Source organism: Hippoglossus stenolepis, chromosome 16 (assembly GCF_022539355.2).
Source record: "Hippoglossus stenolepis isolate QCI-W04-F060 chromosome 16, HSTE1.2, whole genome shotgun sequence".
Classification (NCBI taxonomy): Eukaryota; Metazoa; Chordata; class Actinopteri; order Pleuronectiformes; family Pleuronectidae; genus Hippoglossus; species Hippoglossus stenolepis.
Window position 1 is genome coordinate 6,414,643 of NC_061498.1, and position 20,469 is coordinate 6,435,111.

At 44.0% G+C, this 20,469-nt stretch overlaps 1 protein-coding gene across 10 annotated transcripts in view; it reads right to left on the reverse strand.

Moving 5' to 3' along the window:
* Positions 1-20,469, reverse strand: part of cacna1aa (calcium channel, voltage-dependent, P/Q type, alpha 1A subunit, a) — a 65,340-nt gene that overhangs the window by 29,842 nt on the left and 15,029 nt on the right. For 9 of the 10 annotated variants that reach the window (XM_035180530.2, XM_035180535.2, XM_035180531.2 and 6 more), the window contains exons 10-32: positions 19,655-19,861; positions 19,149-19,261; positions 18,925-19,037; positions 18,670-18,801; positions 18,328-18,400; positions 17,769-17,886; positions 17,575-17,642; positions 17,300-17,406; positions 14,165-14,215; positions 13,184-13,352; positions 11,860-12,491; positions 11,358-11,707; positions 11,110-11,245; positions 10,855-10,984; positions 10,571-10,630; positions 10,348-10,454; positions 5,580-5,591; positions 3,829-3,928; positions 3,037-3,197; positions 2,777-2,917; positions 2,483-2,684; positions 2,135-2,299; positions 1,652-1,762 (exon numbers count right to left, since the gene is read on the reverse strand). In XM_035180530.2, coding sequence (XP_035036421.2) covers positions 1,652-1,762; positions 2,135-2,299; positions 2,483-2,684; positions 2,777-2,917; positions 3,037-3,197; positions 3,829-3,928; positions 5,580-5,591; positions 10,348-10,454; positions 10,571-10,630; positions 10,855-10,984; positions 11,110-11,245; positions 11,358-11,707; positions 11,860-12,491; positions 13,184-13,352; positions 14,165-14,215; positions 17,300-17,406; positions 17,575-17,642; positions 17,769-17,886; positions 18,328-18,400; positions 18,670-18,801; positions 18,925-19,037; positions 19,149-19,261; positions 19,655-19,861 — 3,458 coding nt within the window. The remainder of the gene's footprint in view (positions 1-1,651; positions 1,763-2,134; positions 2,300-2,482; positions 2,685-2,776; positions 2,918-3,036; positions 3,198-3,828; positions 3,929-5,579; positions 5,592-10,347; positions 10,455-10,570; positions 10,631-10,854; positions 10,985-11,109; positions 11,246-11,357; positions 11,708-11,859; positions 12,492-13,183; positions 13,353-14,164; positions 14,216-17,299; positions 17,407-17,574; positions 17,643-17,768; positions 17,887-18,327; positions 18,401-18,669; positions 18,802-18,924; positions 19,038-19,148; positions 19,262-19,654; positions 19,862-20,469) is intronic. The other variant, XM_035180532.2, reaches the window with a different exon arrangement.

Genomic DNA, 20,469 nt, shown 5'->3' on the forward strand with positions numbered 1-20,469 from the left:
CAAACTGTACTGCATCAGAAGACGACAACATCACATACTGTATCTGAATCTTATAAATCAAACAAACTCAAACTGAATTCATCTCTTACATCTATTTAATAAACTGGATCCATATATCTGCGTACACACGCAAACAAATAATTTAAGGTTTTTTAAATAGTTCTCTTTATACGTCAGGAGTCAAAGAGAAAAGACGATGAGGACAAAATGCTGTTGAGGGAAGTCTGCTTCTTTTTTTGCTCTCCTACATGTCGCCTGTAGCCAAACTGTGCATTAGACAAGTGGAGGGACATGGAGAGAGCAAGGGAGGCGGCTATTAAAATAAACCACCTTGACACACACACACACACAGGCCTAGTGTTGTTTGTGTGTATGCAGGCGGAGGGGCACGAGTGTGTTTCAGGTTGCTCCCCTAGATTCAAAATCCTGTCCCACTTAATCTCCACCCTCCCTGTAATCTTTGCTTATTACCGCCCGTCTGTCATTCACTCTCCTTCTTCTAATTACTGTAATATCGTCTTGTCCGTCCTGTATCTCCTCCCTGAACTAATATTTCTCCTCTATCCATTTATTTCTCTTCTTCGCCGTCCGTCCGTTCTTCCGCTGGTTTCTAGCAGTTTCCCATTTCTTTATTACCCATAATCGTGTCTCTGTTGCTCATTATTTCCCCCCGAAGTTTCTCTTGAACTACGTGAGCATTAATCAACGACAAACAATGCGTCCCAGTGGTACAACATAATGGATGGGGGCTGCGGTGAAGTCCTCCACAATATGAAAAATAGCGGAATGTCATTTTCCTAATCGATTGTTCTCTACATTGTTTGGTTTCAGTCGCTTTAGTTTATCTTAGTGTAGCTGAATATACCTTTCTCCTACGACTTATACAGTAACCCCAAAAAAAACGTAACACAGAACTGGACAGTGAGGAAAGAGTGGGCGTCAGATATATTGGATCTACACTATGGCTCCAGCTACACAACTACAGTTTTGACACATATCACTGTTGCTGCGTTAACACCTGCTGTCCACCCAGCTCCAGAGTTTTTGATTCTGATTTTGATTCACCTAATTCGGCCCCCTGTTTGAAAAATGCCTTGTAATATGAGCAGGAAAAAACTGAGGCATTTGGAAATGCTGTCAACACTTACTGTCAGTAACAGATCCAAAGTCAACGTCGGCCCAAGAATAGAAATCCCTCATCTTACTTTTCACCATTGTTGTTTGTTTGTTGGAGTAGACAATCTGCTTCCTGTTTGTATCGTCATGCACCGGCCCAGTGTACCTGACTGGTCCCGTGATATGCGTTCTCAGGTGAGTTAGTATGTGTGTTAGTATGTTTTCTTTATTAAGTTTTAAAACTAAAATGCATTTGTATGGATACAGCCTGAATCTTAGGAGTTGATGTCATTGGTGCATTAATATCTTTGTTCTAAAGGTTAAAAGTATCTCTGAGGTGTTTTTCCTGTAAAGTTTGAAGTTTGTCTGTCAGCGGTTGCATTTCCCTTCTCACTGTTGTTCTCTGCCTGGTGACCAATAACAGTCTATGTGGATACAGTGGTACCATGTTAATAACTGACCTTCAGGACTGTCTACAAAAATACAGTCGTGCACACACACACACAGACCCACACACACACACGCATACACTCACCAGTGCTCCAAAGGCGATGATCTTGAGTACACACTCCATGGAGAAGAGGGAGGTAAACACTATGTTCAGGTTGCCTAACACAGCTTCATAGGTATCAGAAGCTCCGTCATACTACAAACAAGCACAAACACAAACACACACACACAAGCAGCGCACACATTCATGCCAGCAAACCACCACAACCGAACGGAAGACACAAACACACAAACACACACCACCAGAGACAGAAAAGGAGGGTTATTAGAAAGTCAGGGACACAATTGAGCTCACACTATTCAGAGACACATTCAGCAGAACATCAGGAAAATAGTGCAAAAAAGCAACATCTAAAGAAAAGTCTGAACTAATGCTGGTGTTTTGAGACAGCATGAGATAAAGGTGCAGACAGACGTGGATGTTAACTCGTGTGCGTCTCAATAATCAGTTGAAGTGTGTTAATGTTAATCTTTGCAGGAGTGTTGCTGAATTGACGCAGACGTTTACCTTCATCATGAGCACGACAGTGTTGAGCGCGATCATTGCCATGATAGTATACTCAAATGGCGGCGACACCACAAACTCCCACATTCGGTATTGAAAGCTCAGCTTGTTCTGGGGCATGTGGCGCGTCAGAGGCCTGGCGTTGATGGCAAAGTCTATGCAGGCTCTCTGCAAAAGAAACACACAACACATGTTTTGTTCTGCTGGGATCTTGTCCCAACTTCCCTTCTTTTCCTCGATCTATCCCTTCTTTTCCGCCCAGCAGTTATAATCCTCCCACTTCCTGCCTTCCAGACATTCTCCCCGTAATCTGCATCTCTATCCTCCTTCGCTCCGTTAATCCCTCCTCACCTCATTCTTTTCTAAACTATAGTCCTCCATCATCTTGTCTCCTTGCTCTTGGAACGTGATGATGATGAGAGCCACAAAGATGTTGACGAAGAAGAAGGGGAAGACCACGAAGTACACCACGTAAAAGATGGACATCTCCATCCTGTATCCGGGGCTCGGGCCCTGGTTCTCGTAAGTCGCATCCACTGAATGTTTCAGCACCCTGCGGAGGAAGCGAAGGGAACGAGGAGAAGGTTATAGGTCGTCGGGGAACACGTGCGCTGCGTGTGACTAAGCGTGTCCGTGCATACTCACTGCGGCCACCCCTCTCCGGTAGACACGGTGAAGAGGGTGAGTAGGGCCCAAGCCACATTGTCGTAGTGGAAATCGTACTTCTTCCACTCCCGCTTCTGCGCCTTCACTTCGTTATCGCGTTCATACACCAGGTACTCGCCTCTGAAATGCACAAACCACATCGTCAGCACAATGTGTGTTCACGCTTGTGTTTTCTGAGCAGGTGCTAAACACGGCAAGAAACTTTATCTAAACGCTCAGGGTCAATACAGTTTCCTGACCTGCAATCGCGCTCAAACTCTTTGGACTCATCAGTGCAGAAAAAGAAGCGTCCCTTGAAAAGCTGCACGGCCACCACAGCAAAGATGAACATGAAGAGCAAGTAGACGATCAGGATGTTGAGCACATTCTTCAGAGAGTTCACTACGCAGTCAAACACAGCCTGAGGATTGAGACAGAGAGTGAGAGGAGGGGCACAGACACCGACTGTAATTATTGTCTGAGAGGAACACATAGGATTACAATTATTTCAGTATTTTGGTCAGAAATTTCAGCGTCAATGCTGTTGAATGGTTAAGATGAAAAATTAAACGACAGATCATTTGCGCTGCTGTGTGGAAGCAGAACGAGCAGCTTGAAAGAGTCTGAGATATATAGGTCATTACCTCCGCCAAGGTTTTTTACCCCTGTCTGTTTGTTTGTTGGTTGGTTTGTTAACAACATAACGGATTCACGTGAAACTGGGTGGAAGGATGCAGGAGGAGTCTGGGAGGAAACCATTCAATTTTGTGGTTCCAGGATTGTTTTTATCACTTTCTGTTCAACATATTCACCAATTTCCCAAGTAATAATTGAAGATTATCGGGCCTTGGCGGAGGTATGGGCTCTACTGGTTTTCTCCTCTAGTTTTTCACAAACCCCTAACCCCCTCCTTCTACTTTCCACCCTCACCCTAATTGAAATATAATGAAAAGTAAAGATGTTAGACTTTTTTAGATCAGATGCTCCCCCATTGTTTCCAGAAAAGTACAGATAACTCTAAAGTCAGGTTGGACATCATCTCCTGAACGTACCTTGAGTTTGGGAAGACGTTTGATCGTCTTCAGAGGTCGTAACACCCTCAGGACCCTCAGGGACTTGATGGTGCTGATGTCTTTTCCCTTACTGCTCCCCCTGTAGGTATACACATGCACACACACACACACACACACACACACACACACACACACAGATGCATGCGTACACACATGTACACAAAAACACACACACACACATTGAAAGAGTCAGCTGGTTCATGGGTGACTGACAGACTTCATCCTCTGGATTCCAAAATGGCAGTGGGCAGACATTCCTCGATGGTTTCCTGTGTCCGAGTTAACTCGAGATGAGTAACTGCGTCTGGGTTAAATACGTAGCAACACATGCAGCATTGCTATCATATTCCATCTGAGCCTTATTTTCTACGTGTGGGGTTAGCATGGTAGCTACATGCTAGAGTTAGGTGGTGTATTACAGCTGCAGTACATGCTATGGGAACGACTGATATCATTCCCGTCTGAATGCTATCTGCTAGCTACACCCGTTTAACACCTTGCAATGTGTTTCAATGCTTTACAGAGACGGGTAAAGCTTTGGCTTGCACATGCCCAGTGAAATATATTCATGCTGCATCGAAACCTTGCTTTCCATGCTGCAATATTTCTCCCTTTTAAGCAGCAGTGATGGAGAAACTCTATTCTACACAGAGACATTGGCAGAGAGAGTTTAGTCGAGGTTGGACACGAGCAACCCCGTATTTTTCTGTCAGCAGCTGCCGAACGCAGGCCTGGTCGAGGAGAAGTGTCCTCCTGTTAACATGATGACAGTTTGGAGACGCTTCCAATTGTAGATTCAAAGAGGTGATAACTCCCACGATTTCCAAAGTAAGTCACAATTTAATTTAAATTGAATTCAAAACCAAACTCTCTCTTCTGATGACTCAACCAGTGAATTACTCTGAACTCTAAACTACTACTGGGATCATCTGCTTTCACAGCATTGTTCAGACAGCATGGAATCTTGTCTTGTCGGCCGTTTGCCAAAGACAAAGATATTTTAGCGAGCATTTCTTTGTCTGAAATGCTCATCCAAACCTCTTCTGTTTCGATTTACATGTACGAGAGAAGAGGAAGTAATATATCAGCTGCACCAAAACACTCACTCAGCACTAAAAAACTTTAAAAACTGCATGGGAGCCTGTGCTTTACTAAACTAAATCTAATCCCACGGTAAATAATCAATACTTTGTTCACTGATACCAAAAGTGAGCTACACTGTAAACAGCTAAATCTCAACTTGTTTACTTACAGTACAATAAATACTTTTAGTATCATAGAAAACTCCCTCAGATCAGGGTGAGGAGGATAAGGTTACAGGTCACTGATTGGTCCTGAGGGGAGTAGGCAGCTGTGTGTATGGTGCATGTGTCTTACAGCTGTTACACCAGATGTTAGACTGCGACTGTTTGTGTGTGTGAGTTGACTTTTGTGTGCACACATGTCCGTCTCTGTGTGTGCATGTGCATGATCGCACCGCTCTTAGGTTCCACAGCACACACAAAAAAAAACAATTGTAAAAATCACACGGTATCTGTGTCAACTTGAGGTTTAGTTGTGTTTGAGTCAGAGCTGTTCCATGTTGAACAATGATTCAGAAAAGGGAAGAGGAGACGAGTACAGTAATCAACTGGGATGAGGGATGGAGGAAAAGGGAGAGGTGGTCAGAAACACGGGCACCGAGGGTGCAGAGGGGAAGAAATGAGGAGGAAAAAGAGAGAGATCTTTACCCGCCGCCGCTGCTGTAGGTCCAGACAGAGAGATGAGAGAGGGGTGAGAGACAGTGAGACAAAGGGACAAAAAAGACAAGAGGTTGGGAGGAAGAAACAGAATGGGACATAGAGAAAGGAGGGATTTTCGAGGGGAAAACATTCACATGAGAGACAGAAAAGAAGAAAAGACAGAGCCTGCTTTTTGTTAGGTCAACCCTCCCTCCCACCCACTGACTACTGGTACACAGGCAAATAAACACTCCCAGTAAAGACAAGAAGCGTGAGTACAACACAGTTGTTGTTTTTTTTCCATCTAGAAATAACACTGGATTCATTATTATTAAACGTATAATACGTAACTTCAACCACTAGGGGTCTCTCAATCAAAACAATGACAAAAGACCTAGTTTGATGACGCAGCCTGGGATCATGGGAGTTGTTGTCTTCACCACCATTACCGATGAAAATCAACCTGACACGACTCAAGTGCAAATCCTGTTCACGGATGACATGATTTATTAAAGTTTAATTCCCGCTATGCAGCAAATGGCAATGAATAAACTGGCTAACTGGCTTTCAGTGTTTTATTCCTTCACCATACGTCGCTTGCTCCGGAAGGTAAAGCGAAAAAAAGATGCGACCAAAATGAAACGTCCCTTTACCTTAAATAAAATTGGGGATTTCTCTGGGTTGGAATATTTTTGGAAACGTTTTGGATAATTTAAGTACAACTAAGTCAACTAAATATAACACTTTTTAAATGAAAGTTTTTACATATCATTTCTTCAATTGCTGAGTTGCATTAATGACGAATGACTGCATTGAATTCCATTTCCACCACAACCTTCCAAATGTAGTTGAACTTTTAAAATCTCTGATGTAGCAAAGCTCTAAACGAACCGGGAGCCGAACCCTCGCAGGTTTGAGGACTGCAAGTGATGCGAGGCCGGCGTGCTCACATTTATTTTCTGCTCGAACAAATATCGCCTGATGAGAGGAAAATTTCAAAATGCCAAGAAACCCCTTCAAGCCGTAGCCACACATGGTCAGTTCCCGTGCAGCCAGCGTCTGTGCGTCTGGAGCCCGTCTCGGACGTGGAGCTCAGACCGACTGCAGAAATGTGCAGGACAAGCGGCTCAAGTGGCCCAAGACACCAGCAGCCCTCAGACCAGACTAATACAATTAAAGGGGCGATAAACATCTCCGGCGAGACTGCTGATCCTTCCTGAAATGCTGTTTGATTTCCACCGATTGAATTAAGGCACTATCTGGATGCGCACGAGTCTGTCCCGGACTGGTTCGGATTTCAACCATCAGGCATTAGTGTCTTTAACCCCCATCGTAGTTAAATCAGATTGTTACTGGTTAAACTGGCTTGATGAAATTGATTGATTGAAAATCTATTTGTCTTGGGGGGTTATTTATTGATAAAATTGCCATCGTGCTGCTTTCGTATTCTCTTTGGTTATTTACTATTTTTCTTCACGGTTGATGATTTTCGTTCAGTAATTTTAACCTCACTTTTAACATTATATCCCTTCACACTTCTACGACTGCCTTCATCGCTCTATACTCGACGATTCCTCGGGAGACTTCAGAGAGACACAGACGTCACAGAGAGAAGAAATACAGACACTTGCAGAGTTCAACCACATCTCAATATGCAACACAGAGAGTTTAGAAGACACAGCGCACAGATAATACACACACAGACAGGTTTATGTGTAGCACATACATAAGTAGATTAAACCAAAATCAGAGAGTTAGTGAGAGAACACACAGATAAAGAGGATTCAGGAAGAAAGACTTGTCTTGTGGATGGGGCACCACCACTAGAACCCTGGAGCACCTGCCATGTTGTGTCAATGTTACTGGTTTAAGTTACACGGCCTTCATTCAAATAATCTACACATTGATAAGCTGTAAAAAAACCTATGTGAGATCATGCTGACGTTGCTCTACCACAGCCAGAGTCTGACAGCAGAGACGTTTGCGGCGCTTGCAAAAGATCTGTGGCAAACATTCAGTTTCTGTGTCTTCTGTTCTGAGGCCACAATTCTTCATTGATGTTACTTGGCAGAGACACCATTTCATCTATTGATATACGTCTTAATGCACCATCATGCAATGCAGCCACGGGACATTAAAAACTAAAACTAAAGAAGTGGCTGTGGCTCGAAAAACACAAAGCAGCTTATTATAGTTCAAAATGACCTTGAATGCATTGATTCACAAACTGAAACTACTGATGGAAATCAAATGAAAGGGATGATCTTTCCTTCTGTGGCAACGTATAGTACTGACCATGAACTGCGCTACAAAATATCTGTGATGAGCTCAGTTATAATGAAGTTGAAAGATGCATTTTCCTTAAGTTAGGTCTGTGGGATCTGCGTTGACTTTTGAGGATGAGTAGGGAGAAGTACGAGAGATTTCGGGTGTTGGTGAAAGATGGTGAAAGGATGGAGGAGGGAGGAGGAAGGTGAATTCTACGTGGGGACTGTTCTGTATTTTGTTCTTTGACCGTAATAACCAACTTTAGGCTTCACTGCAGGTCAGGTAGTTTGAAGGTTGAGTGATTGTGTCTAAATTCCAGACCAATGGAAAAACTGTTGGAGGATACCATGCTGGGAAAAATGGAAAGTGGAGTTTTTTTGTTGTTAGAATCAGCTTATGACTCTAGTCAAGTGATCAAGCGTTTAAAAAAATGTTATTTATCAAAGGCATTGTGCAGAATTCAATCATTTTGGATTTGGATTTCTACGAAGAGTCAGAAACAACAAGCACATACCCTCTGATGTCTCAACTGGAGAACAGGTATATGGTTCTGGACAAGCAGCCTGTACATGAGCCAAATTGTATGATTCATCAAACATTAGCAGGGCTAGTTAAGAAAGTAACGCAGAGGGTCGCCCGATGGCTCGTCTGGGTGAGCGCCGAGGCTGGAGTCCTCTGCAGCGGCCGCAGGTTCGGTTCCAACCCGTCCCTTTGCCTGCTCTCTCTCCCACTTTGTCGCTTGGAATCGGAACCTGTCAATAACATCCTCGGTGCCCAGAAACATCTTGTAGAAGGAGAATGCTTCACGACAGCATCAAGAGGTAAACAGGAAAGGAATCAAACGTTTTGTCTTCTAAATACCTGGTTTTCCTCTGTAAGGCTAAAAAACTGGGCTTCTTTGACCATTTCTGGAAGTAACGACATTGCTTCAGAATGGGCGGGGTTCAATTTAACGTAACCTTTGGCCTCCTGTGACCCCACTGCCTGCTGGGTTTTGGAAAGGGTCAACAAAAAGAAGGAAGATCATCCTCTTCTCTTCAGAACGAGTATGGCACCATGGATCATTCCCCTCCCTCCTCGCCTCTCAACCAACAGGAGCTCAGGATGCAGATCCAAGCGAGTGATGAGTTGCTTCAATGTAGCAACAAAAGTTCCTGCTCATCCAAACAAAGCAGGGACAGTCTTCCTGCAGTCAGCATTCTGCGGCGCGCTGACATCTAGGAGCGACTGGGTCCTCGCCGCACGTTCCCTCGTGACTGATGCCTCCCTCGTCACAACCCAGTCTAGTCGGACTTTGGTCACGGGTCAACCACACACAGTATCAGACAATGCTTTCATGCACTAAACACTGAAGCCTCTGATTTTGCTCACACTGCTTCAGTGTCAGACAAACATCCAAGTTTTGGTATAGAAGACCAAGGTATTGCTTTTAGAAAAAATCCAACTGAACAAAAGTTACCTCTGTCCAGCGAAATCTGCTGCATCAACAAATTCTGCTCTTTAAACCGTATGATCCCCTCTAATTAGCCTTGTAGGTGATTTTTGTTTTTATCAGAAAACAGCGATTTCATGAATTTCAATTATTTTATGCGCTATTCCACTTGTTTTAATCATTTTCTTGTTGTCTTTTATTTGTCCTTTGTTGGGAAGCTCTCTTGAGAGGTGCCATATTAATAAAGTTATTCTAAAGTCAAGCACAACCTCATGTTTCTGCAGGTGACCTGTGTGAGAATGTGATAGAAGGTTACAGCATCACCATCATACACTTGCTGGACTTAGTATGTGCATCTTCTAACTATAACAATATTACATTAGATCCTGCGGCTCTGCTTCACTTTATACTCCCCATGCAAAAGCAGAACAGCAAATCTTAAAGCTCAAAATTCATGCTTCATACCCAGCGTAGTACACATAACCTATAAGCTATTAACTATTAAAAACCCGCAGTCATGCAGATTAGGTAAGATTCAAAGTACCTGCTTTGTCGAGGTGATGGGTGTGGAGAGATTTGGGAGCGACCTCAGCATGACCTGGCCAGGCTTTGCATGGGGTCTTTAATTCTAGAACGCCCTGGGCACTAAAGGGTTACAGGTGCAAAGGGTGGTCCTCACCTCTCACAGTAGGAAGAGGAGGCGGCCAGGGAGGGAATGCTGGGATACTATTTTATGCCATGAAGGGACGTTGGGGGTCGGTGGTGGGGTTTAGGAATGGCGGGACTGTGGGACTAAAGTTGAATGAGAGAGAAAAGGCAGAGGAAATGGCCAGCTACGGAGGGTTGGCCATTTGTCAGCAGAGATAGGATTAAGTTTAATGGAGGAGCAGACAAGAGAGAGAGAGCGAGAGCGACTGAAAGAGCAGAAGATGAATTAGAAGAAAGGGATATGAGAGAGTCCAAACATGGGTGATTCGAGAAGAACGGGGGGGGGAGGCTGTACTCCAAGGTGCCAGTGAGGCAGTAAACAGACATGAGAGAGGGAGGAGGAAGGGGGAGGCAGGAGGGGAGACTTACGTGAAGGCGAAGGCCACCAGAGCACCACTAACCACTATAAAGTCAAGGATGTTCCACAAGTCCCGGAAATAAGAGCCCTGGTGCAAGACCAAGCCCAGATCGACCATCTACGAGAGAGGACGAGAGCGTGACTGTGATGCAATTTGGCCACAATGTGGAGTAAAAATGTCTAATTTGACCTGAAGTTCTCTGGAGTGAATCGTTTTTCTTGATATACTTTTACCTTTATCAGCATTTCAAATGTGAACACTCCGGTGAAGACATAATCAAAATAGCGTAGAACCTGTACGAAGAGAGAGACAGTTCAAATTAAGATGTGAAGCAAAAAAATCGTACATTCGAGTGTGATTCACCTTTTATCTAATGATGGTTGAACTTAAATTGTTTCTCACTCGGGCTTAGTTTGAAGGACAGATTTAGGTGCGCTTGTTTGATTCAGGCATTCAGACTCAGTGATAACATATACACACATGAAAGTACCAATGTAGGCTGTAGCGAATGTCTTACATTGTTGCGAGGAGATTCGGGCCAGACGGGGTCTTCGGCAGCCAGAGCGATACTGCTCATGGCGATAACCAGCAGGATGCACATCTCAAAGTAACGCAGGGTGCAGATGTAGTGACATGCTCGTCGAAACCTAAGAGCAGACAGAGACGTTTGTGCTACGGACACCATTCGAGCTGCAGTATTTTCTGTTTTACTGCATGTAAACTCGGCCTCTGTATGCAATTGACCTGTGTATCAAACCCAGGTTTAACTTACGGGTTGGTGGTGGACAGGATGAACATGGAGCTGAAGGGAGGCATGGGCCTGGGTCCTCCTTCACCTCCCTTCTCGTCGTCGTCGTCGTCCTTGTCCTCCTTCGCCGGCAGAGGCTCCGTGTTGGCGTTCTTGTTGACTGGATCAGGAGGAGGAGGGAGAACAAATGGGGTAAAGAAAAACCAGAGTTTGTTATTAAGGCTGAAAAGAGAGAACAGAGTTTAAAAAACACTGAGTCATTTTGCCATTACCCTGCAGTATGGCATTGGTGGATGGAAAAATTGGCATGTCTACTGATGTGTAGTCAGGGTGGGGCAGCCTGAGGACACTGTTGGCACGGTGATGTCCGATGTTCCCGTAGCTATCTAACGTAACTAAACTCCCGTGAGTGCCGCTGTTAGCAAGATGGAGGGCAGATCCATAGCCGGGGGCCATAGTGCGGCTGGCAACTGGAATGGGGTGACCCTCGCCGGGCGGGGTGGTGCCAGAGACCAGCTTGGTATTCATGAGGTTGTCCATATCCTCGCTGTACTGGCTGTCCTGCCTAGAGAGGCTCTTTTGGATGGGCCGTGTGGTCGAGAGGTTGGGGACACTGCATTCCCTGGAAAAGAGGGAGTGAGAAGAAAAAGAGAAGACGGAGAAAGAGAGGAGAGGGAAGAATGGAAAGTGACAGGAGCATACAACAGATGAGTTTATCCATCCAAACATCAGTTAAAGTAAAAAATATCTTATTTCCACGTGCATTGGACGTACTTCCTTCTATGCTGACACATCCTCTTCCCCTCGCCGTCTGTTTGGTTGCCATGGCGACTTCTTCTTGGCCTCCTCTCACTGCCTTCCCCAGGTGCCTCCTTCTCTCCTCCCTCTCCACCTCCGTCCACCCCTTTGCTCTTGTGCCTCCCCGTTTTCCCACCACCTCCCCCGCCCTCCTCGCCTTCCTCTGCAATCTTTCGATGCGACCTGGGCTTCTTGTGTTCCGACTGCCCTCCCCCTCGACTCCCGCTGCGGGTGTGGTGGTGGCGTCTGGACGGCCTCTCCTCCGAGCCTGGCCCAGGTATCACTGTGGCATCCAGTCGGACGTGCGAGGAGTGGTGGTGGTGCTCACTTTTACGGCTCCGCCTGCTTTCTGTGGACTCCCCCCGCTGTAAGGGAGGTCTGACTGGACCCGAGCCTCCGCCACCACCCCCGCCTACTTCCCCGGCGTGTTCGTGGAGGCGTGTTTGTCTGTGGAGCTCATCGGCGGGATGGTGCTGGCTGAAGCAGAGGTCTGAATTGTTGGCAGTGGTCTTGTTGGTGTTGTTGTTGCGGTTCTCAAGGGGGTCGACCACCAAGGGTCGATCCAGGTGGGTCTTCATGTCTGGACGGACGTTTCGAGAGAAGTTCACCTGCAAGGAGAGCAAGGGATGGAGAGGCAGCCAGGAGGGAAAGTGTGAAGATACAGAAGAGAGAAGAGAAGTTTTAAGTCTTTCTAGATGGACAAAAAGTGGAAAAAACTATATATTAAATAGATCTAGATTATAGAATATATTCACATTTGTACTACAGAGTATTAGGGCCATGTTGAAAAACAACAACAAACAAGTCAGTCATATTATAAATGTCATGTTGCTGTGTTAAATTAAAGAATATGGAGCACCTTGTTAAATTATACTTCACTATAAATTGCACAAATAATATAATACTTAAGCTTTTGGCTCATCAGCACAACAGCATCATACGTATTAGGACTTTTAAAACATTGTGTATGAAACCTATAATGTTGTCTAACATTAAAATAGACGTGTCTTTGTCTAATATTTGGACTTTCACCTTAATTATGACTTTATTCTGTTAATACAAAGACTTTATTCTTAAAATGTCTTTTCCTCAACATGGCCCTTATACACCGTCGTACGTTTTGGTATTGTCCGGCCATTATATTGATCACCGATGGCAAATGTACCATTAATAAATAAACTATACATAATAAACACCAGATAAACATGTAATTCATCACCACCACATCATCAGGATATTTGCCGTCACTTGTGTACACTGATACCACAAGTCTAGGGGCTTTGTTTGCCTTGTCCTTTACATTGTTTTGCTCCTCCCTCCCTGCCCTTGCCTTCCAGCGGTCGTCGGGGTCCAGCTCGTTGTAGAGGGCCTCTCGGCTGGACGCCAGGGTCTGCTTCCTCAGCTCCTTGGTACGTTGTTCCCACACCGACTTATTGATTCCCTTATTGTTGTTCTTCTGTTGGTCCTTACTGCAAAAACGGAACAGGGCGGACAGGGAGGAGGGGGTTGGCAGCGTTAGAAGAGCCGTTCTGAGACGCACACTGCTGCGCAAATGTACACACAGAGACATGAGAGGGATGTGAAAACCAACACCAAAATATAAGTACGTAAAATAGCCAGGACATAAAGACACACTGGGGGGGGGGGCAGACATTTGAAGGGTCATTTGGCCGGACCTACAGAACAAGGCAGCGCGACAGAACGAGGTTTTTGGTGTCGACACAGCTTGCCAAAGCACGTGGGCGGGGCAGCCTCGCTTTGATAAACCATGTAGGGACACAAAATGGAGGATAACACCGAGGCAAGGTCAGAATTTCTTATGATAATCTATAATTAACCCACCCAAACAAAAAATGGCACCCAAAACCCCCCCACTGAGCTCGTCACAATGATTACAAGAATGTGTTATTGGCCGGACTGACGGAGCAGGTGTTTAATCTACGTGATGCAGAAACGTCCCCAAAAACAGCCATTGACCGCCTCCTTCCAAAAGTTCTACGAGTAAATCAGCTCTAACTCCCACTTCTCTCGCGGCCGACAGTCAACCACAGTAAAGCAACAGCCGTACTGCGAGGTGCAGGTGACAGAAAAATGTACTCGTAAAAAATAAGCCAACACAAAGGACAGCTAGAGAAAGCCAAGTATGTGATTCATAAACAGAGTAAAGAACAAGGGGACAAGGAGAGGAGGGCGTTCTAAAGCACAGACAAGAAAGCGAGGGATGGTGGTAAAGTCAATAAACAGAAGGTATTCAGAAATGAATAAACAAATAAATAAATACCAGTCCAGAAAGGGGTCGGAAGCGTTGTGACACTCACTGTGTACTTTGTTGCTGAGGAGGGAAACAGCTGGTGAGTGAGATGGCACGAAAAAACAGAAGGAGGATTTCATTCCAAAATGGGCTGTCCATCCACCATTTAATAAATGAAAAGAAACAGCCTGTCTGCACTGAAACATGGTCACTGCTCAAGTCAGCTGTCAAATTTGCTAAATACATTCCTGAAATGCAAAAAGGGAACAAATCTGGCGACATTTTGGCCGAAAAGGTTTAGAATTTTGGAATGCAACCCTTCACACACACACATAAACACACAAAGACACACACACTAGGACATTCACGCACACTCAACCTCTACAATTTGTTTCCATCTCTTCATCAATTCATTTTTCAACATCCTCCTTTTTTTGCAATCTCACAAATTTCATCTTTCTTGCATCACTCACTAATGTTGCCCCGTTCTCTTCTGATCGGTCTTTGCCTCTTTTACAATCGGAGTTTCGTCTCTCATGTTCCCGTTAGTCTGAACAGTGTCTTTCATTTCAAACATTTTAATTCTCTAACTACGTTTCTGCAAATCAGTTCGCACTTTTTCAGCTTCCATGTTTATTATTCAAATTCAAATTATTTTACTGTAAATGACGTAGTGTATCGTGCACTTTACCCACAATGCCGAGCAAATTGCTGTAACTAACTGTAAAGATGTTTTATGGTATTTTACTGTGTATTTTGTTGTGTTTAACTTAAAATAATGCAAAGGTTAACAGTGTACACCACTGCAACAAATTGCAGTGGTGTACTAATGGTATAGTAGTGGTGTACTAATTACTAGTTATTACTAATATTATAATAATTTATAACTATTTTATTACTAATTACTAATAGTTATTACTAATTACGAATAGTTATTACTAATTACTAGTGGTATTACTAGTATAATGGTATACTAGTGGTGTACTAATTACTACGACTACAAAATACTTTTTATGCACATTGCAGAAATATTGCATTATAATGTAGTAATAAGCCTGTGGTGATGAGGATAAATCACACAAAGAGTACAGCATATAAACCAATGAGATCATGTTACTTTAAACAGCAGGTTAACAGTTTCAGTTTAGTAAACACATATCACAGAGGTTGTAATCCATTAACTACTGAAAATACCTTGGTAAGACCACAGTAAAATGTCTAAAAACTGATTTACTGCATTGCTTCAATCTATTTAGATTAGTTACTGCTATGTAGCCTTACAACTGTTTTCCATGGGTGTTCTGGAGCTGTCATGGCAGCCGACTGTCCTGAATCTACCATAGAATATCTTCTTAAGAGATTCTTCATGCACCACTGGTCTCAAAGTTTAAAATCCCTGCTTGGTGCTCGACGGAGAAAAAAAAACATTTGGGAATTTCAACGTTGTTCCTTTTTAAAACTACAGAAACGAGGGGTTTGGATTTAAACTAACTTATTGGAATGTGATGCACCTTGCAGCCCTACATCAGCAGAACTGGGATTTACAGTTTAATCAAAAAGAAAGAAAAGAAACCGGAAACTAAAATTGACTTTATGCAACACTCGAGTCTATACTTAGCCATTTGGCTTTTAAAGTATATAATAATCAACGTGTGAATATATGTTTGTCTGCGTTAATTAGTTTTTTGGCAGGATTACGGAAAAACTACTCAACCAACTTCAATTAAATTTTGTGTAGGGGTGGGACAGGAGCCAAGGAAGAACCCATTCGATTTTGGAGTGGATTTGGATCAGGGGGCAGATAGATCCTATTTTTTTTTTCCACTTTATAATTTCTCATGCATCTTGATATTAGGCATGTCTAGGGGACTGATTTCTATGAGTACGTACAACTTGGTGCAGATCCAAATAAAAAATCGGTGGGATGTTTTTCTGGCCGGTTTGAATTCTAATGAATTTAAATGTGGTTTCATACGTGGGACTGTTGGGCCTTGGCGGAGGTTTGCAAGTTTGCTGCAGGATGCAAAAGCAGATTTCTAATTAAACCAACAAACAGCCTTCTCTTTTCTCTTTTCTCTCTCTCTCTCTCTCTCTCTCTCTCTCTCTCTCTCTCTCTCTCTCTCTCTCTTTCTCTCTCTCCCACACACACACATTGTATTGAGAAATAAATATTTAACCTTTACAGAACTCCCAGCTAAAATAAAGCTCACTGATACACAGACACAAATGTACACAGCACGGTAAAGTGCACAACATACAGCACACGAAGTAACGCCGAGTGTGATTCACAAGAGGATGAACACAAATCATGAGCATCTGCAGGGAGAATTTAACGTTTGTTCGTTGCATCTGTGAATGAACTGTATGATGTAATGTGTGTGTGATATAAAGTGGCCCGAAGGCACATATATCAAAGCAGTAAAGGTCAGGACTGCGTGTACGTGTGTGTGTGGCTTGGGCTCACCTGTTGTGCTTCTTCTTTTTTTATTTTACAGGCGAAACTGTGTGGATTGTGTGTGTGTGTGTGTGTCTATGAGTGAGAGTGTGTGAACTTTACCAGGAGTGAAAAGGAAAGACCCCTGTGTACACAGAGAAAAAGGGATCAAAGACTCCGACTCTCCTGACCAGAGGAGGGCTGGCCAAGATCAATCCAATGCAGGCTTTGTGTGTGTGTGTGTGTGTGTGTGTGTGTGTGTGTGTGTGTGTGTGTGTGTGTGTGTGTGTGTGTGTGTGTGTGTGTGTGTGTGTGTGTGTGTGTGTGTGTGTGTGTGTGTGTGTGTGTGTGTGTGTGTTTTAGTATGCACAAAAGCGTACGAGAAAGAGAAATAAAACAGAGAGAAGAGACAGAGGGAGAAAAAAACATCTATATACATGTTTAGGTTTATTTAGGTCAGTGGATTAAAAGTGTGCATGTCGACCTATAAATGTTAAAACGTTTATTCTGAAGCAAGGGAAAATACTTATTATTGTATCGATGACGAATATGAATGGTTCACTGAGGCTCACTGTGATGCACAATTGCGTCACACACGAGTCAGACTGATACCTGAAGAAGTGAAGGTCCAAACTTACACAGAACAATTCAATTTGTAAGTGCAGTATACTGAGCTTTCAAAAAACTCCTCAATCAAAACAAGAGCGCGGGAGGAAGAGTCGGAAACTCACGCTGCGATGGAGAGGTTGGCGGCAGACAGCGGACTGACTTCAGCCACCTCCTTGGCTTTCTGCAGGGCGATCTTCTGACTGGCAGCCTCCTCTTCCTCCTGCTCATCCTGCACAGACAGACAATGAGGAGGGAGGGAAATCAAAAGCAAGAGATGAGTCGGGCGGGAAATATCGCCAATGAGGGAAACAGATGGAGCAGAGGAGCATAACTGCTGTAGCTCTTAGAATTCAGACAAGAAACGGAGATGTTAGTTAAAGCAGTGACTGCAGTGAACCTTGGTCAGCTCCTGTGCGTTGGCCAAATTGTCCACAGCGATGGCCAAGAACACATTGAGCAGAGTGTCTGAGAACAGAGTTAAAGGAAATCCAGCATGTGGGCGTTTGTTTGAACAACATACACACAAAGTAACCGACTGGCTGGCAAACCAGAGTATTGCAGTATTGTGTGAGTTCCACTGTCGGAGGATACAGTTGCCAAAAAGTGTGAGGACGATGAAGAAGATAGAGAAGGCCATGCCCTTGTTGACTCCGCCCTGAGATTTGATGCCATCGTACATCACCATGTTCCAGTCCTCACCGGTCAGGATCTGACAGACACACACACACACACACACACACGTAAATAGTAAGACAAGGCCATACCCACACCAAGGACCTCTAGGGATTTGACGATTGATTGATGCTTTGATAGAGTACATAATATACACCCAGACACATTATGTATTTATTTAAGATGCAAAAACAAAGTCAAAACTAAAAATCAGCTTCTCTCTGTCTCACACACACACACACACACACCTTTAAATACAGAAAAGATTTAGCACAATTATTGTTTTGACTAATGACATTCAGGAATTAAAAACTTGAATTCTACATTTCATATCGTTCCCTCGTGTGCAAATCCTCTTTGGTCCTTTAATCATTTCCGTCCTAATCCAGTCCTCGTCTTCTCCTACCAGGCTGCTCCCCTCCCTCCATCCCTCCCTCCCTCCCTCCCTCCCCTCTGCAGTTCATTGCCCTCTGCTCACCTGGAACACCGTCATTATTGCTGCGGGGAAGGTATCGAAGTTGGTCGGAGGAGTGCCATTTTCAAAATTAAACCTAGCAGGGGAGAAAAAGAATATATATATATATATATAGAGAGAGAGAGAGAGAGTTGGAAAGAAGACGTGTGAGAACAAATGCAGAGAGGGACAGGAAATGAAAAAGCATCTTGCTAGCACAACAAATATCTGCTCTGAAAAACTGCTCTGAAATGACTTTGGCGATTAGGAAAAAATGAATCTCTGAGCAGAAAATTAAATAAAGACTCCAAAAAAGGGACGGAGAGAGGGAAAGAGCGAGCAAAGGTGAAGGCAAACAGCACTGACTGTCCTCCGAAGAGCTGCATGCCCAGCAGGGCAAAGACGACGATGAAGAGGAAGAGCAGGAAGAGCAAGCTGATGATGGACTTCATGGAGTTGAGCAGAGAAACGACGAGGTTACGCAAAGATGCCCAGTACCTGACAGACAGACAGACAGAAAGCATGTTTTTTATTCTGGATTTTATTCTGCGACATCTTTAACATTACGTCCTTGTGTGAATATAAGAAATAACATTACTTTATAACTAGTAACTGACTCACTTGGTGACTTTGAAGATCCTCAATAACCTGAGAGCTCGCAGCACGCTGATGCCAAACGACGTGCCCGGCTGGATGATGGACCACAGCACTTCGAATATACTACCACCGATCACCTGACACGAATACGAGCACACGCAAGTGTCATGATGAGTAACTCATCGATGGATTTTTGTGTGTTTGTGTGTATATGTGTACAGTCTACAGCTGTGTGCAGTGGGACTCACAATGCAGTCGAAGCAGTTGAAGGAGGAGTTGAGGTAGGCCTGTCTGCCCAGGCCATACAGCTTTATACACATCTCTGTCAAGAATATCCCCAGGAAGATGAATTCTGCAAAATCTACACGGAAGGAGGAAGACGAGATGTGAGGAGGAGGAGGAGGAGGAGGAGGAGAGGAAGCTCAAACGAGAGAGGAGACCTTGCATGCTTCAACCTTCCATTCATTCATCCATCCAAGGAAGGGTACTGTTTAAGTATGCAAGGGAGAAATAAAAATGTCTATATGTACTATATACATGTAACAAATAGAGACCAACACTAAACTGTGTACAAGAGGAGGACAGATTTTGTTTGGATGTGCTCTGTCATGGATTTAGTCACGTTTACTTTAAGAATTTGCTCACCCACTCTCTTCCAGTAATCTGCGATGAGAGTGTTTGTGCATATTGCAGAGATAATCTGTGCTATGCTTGCACCCAAAGTATGTATGTATCCCCACGCCCTCCTACTCACTCAGAAAATCCGAAAGTGGTTCTGGCTGGTCATAGTGAACCACAGCCACACACATCGTGTTGAGGCCCACCAAACACAGCACACTCCAGTAGAAGGCCTGGGACTTAACAATGTGTCTGATAAAGAAGCGCAGCCGGCGCTCGCGCCTCTTGAAGGTTGATCCTTCGAGCTTGGAGCTCTTCAAGCTGGCACGAGCGAATGGTGAACCTGGAAGGGAAAGCAAGATAAATGTGATATAATTATCTGAACAGAGATGTTTGTGTACATTCAGCATCTAGGAAAGACAAAACCGTACACACGATGATCTGCTTCCCTCATTGGTCACATAAACACAGGAGCAGAGACAATAAGTAACAAGATCCAATACATACAAATGTTCTACTTGAGCATAGACATAGACACATTATATAGGTCCAATGTTTCTGTGGTGCTGTCCAGTTCCTAATATACAGTATATGAAAGCATATAAACTTTGGATGAAAAGACTGGAAGAAGAGGGGATGGAGGAGAGAAGGAGAGAGGAGGCAGCAAGGCCGGGAAAGGTGAAGGGATGAGGGGGATTAAGCACATGAGTATAATCTACAATTTCCACTGTGAGGTAATAATTAATGAACTAATAAACCAACCATTAACTAATTAACTGATTAGTTAAGGTGTTTGGACTGAAGGTTTTTGCATTCTAGGATTATCATCTTCTTCACCGGTATCATAAACCTGCAAATCTAAAGTCTTTACGGGTCTTCACCCCAAAACCTTGTTCTGGTTCTGATCCACGTTTCCGACCATGGAAGAGATCTGGGTCAGGTCTCGCTATG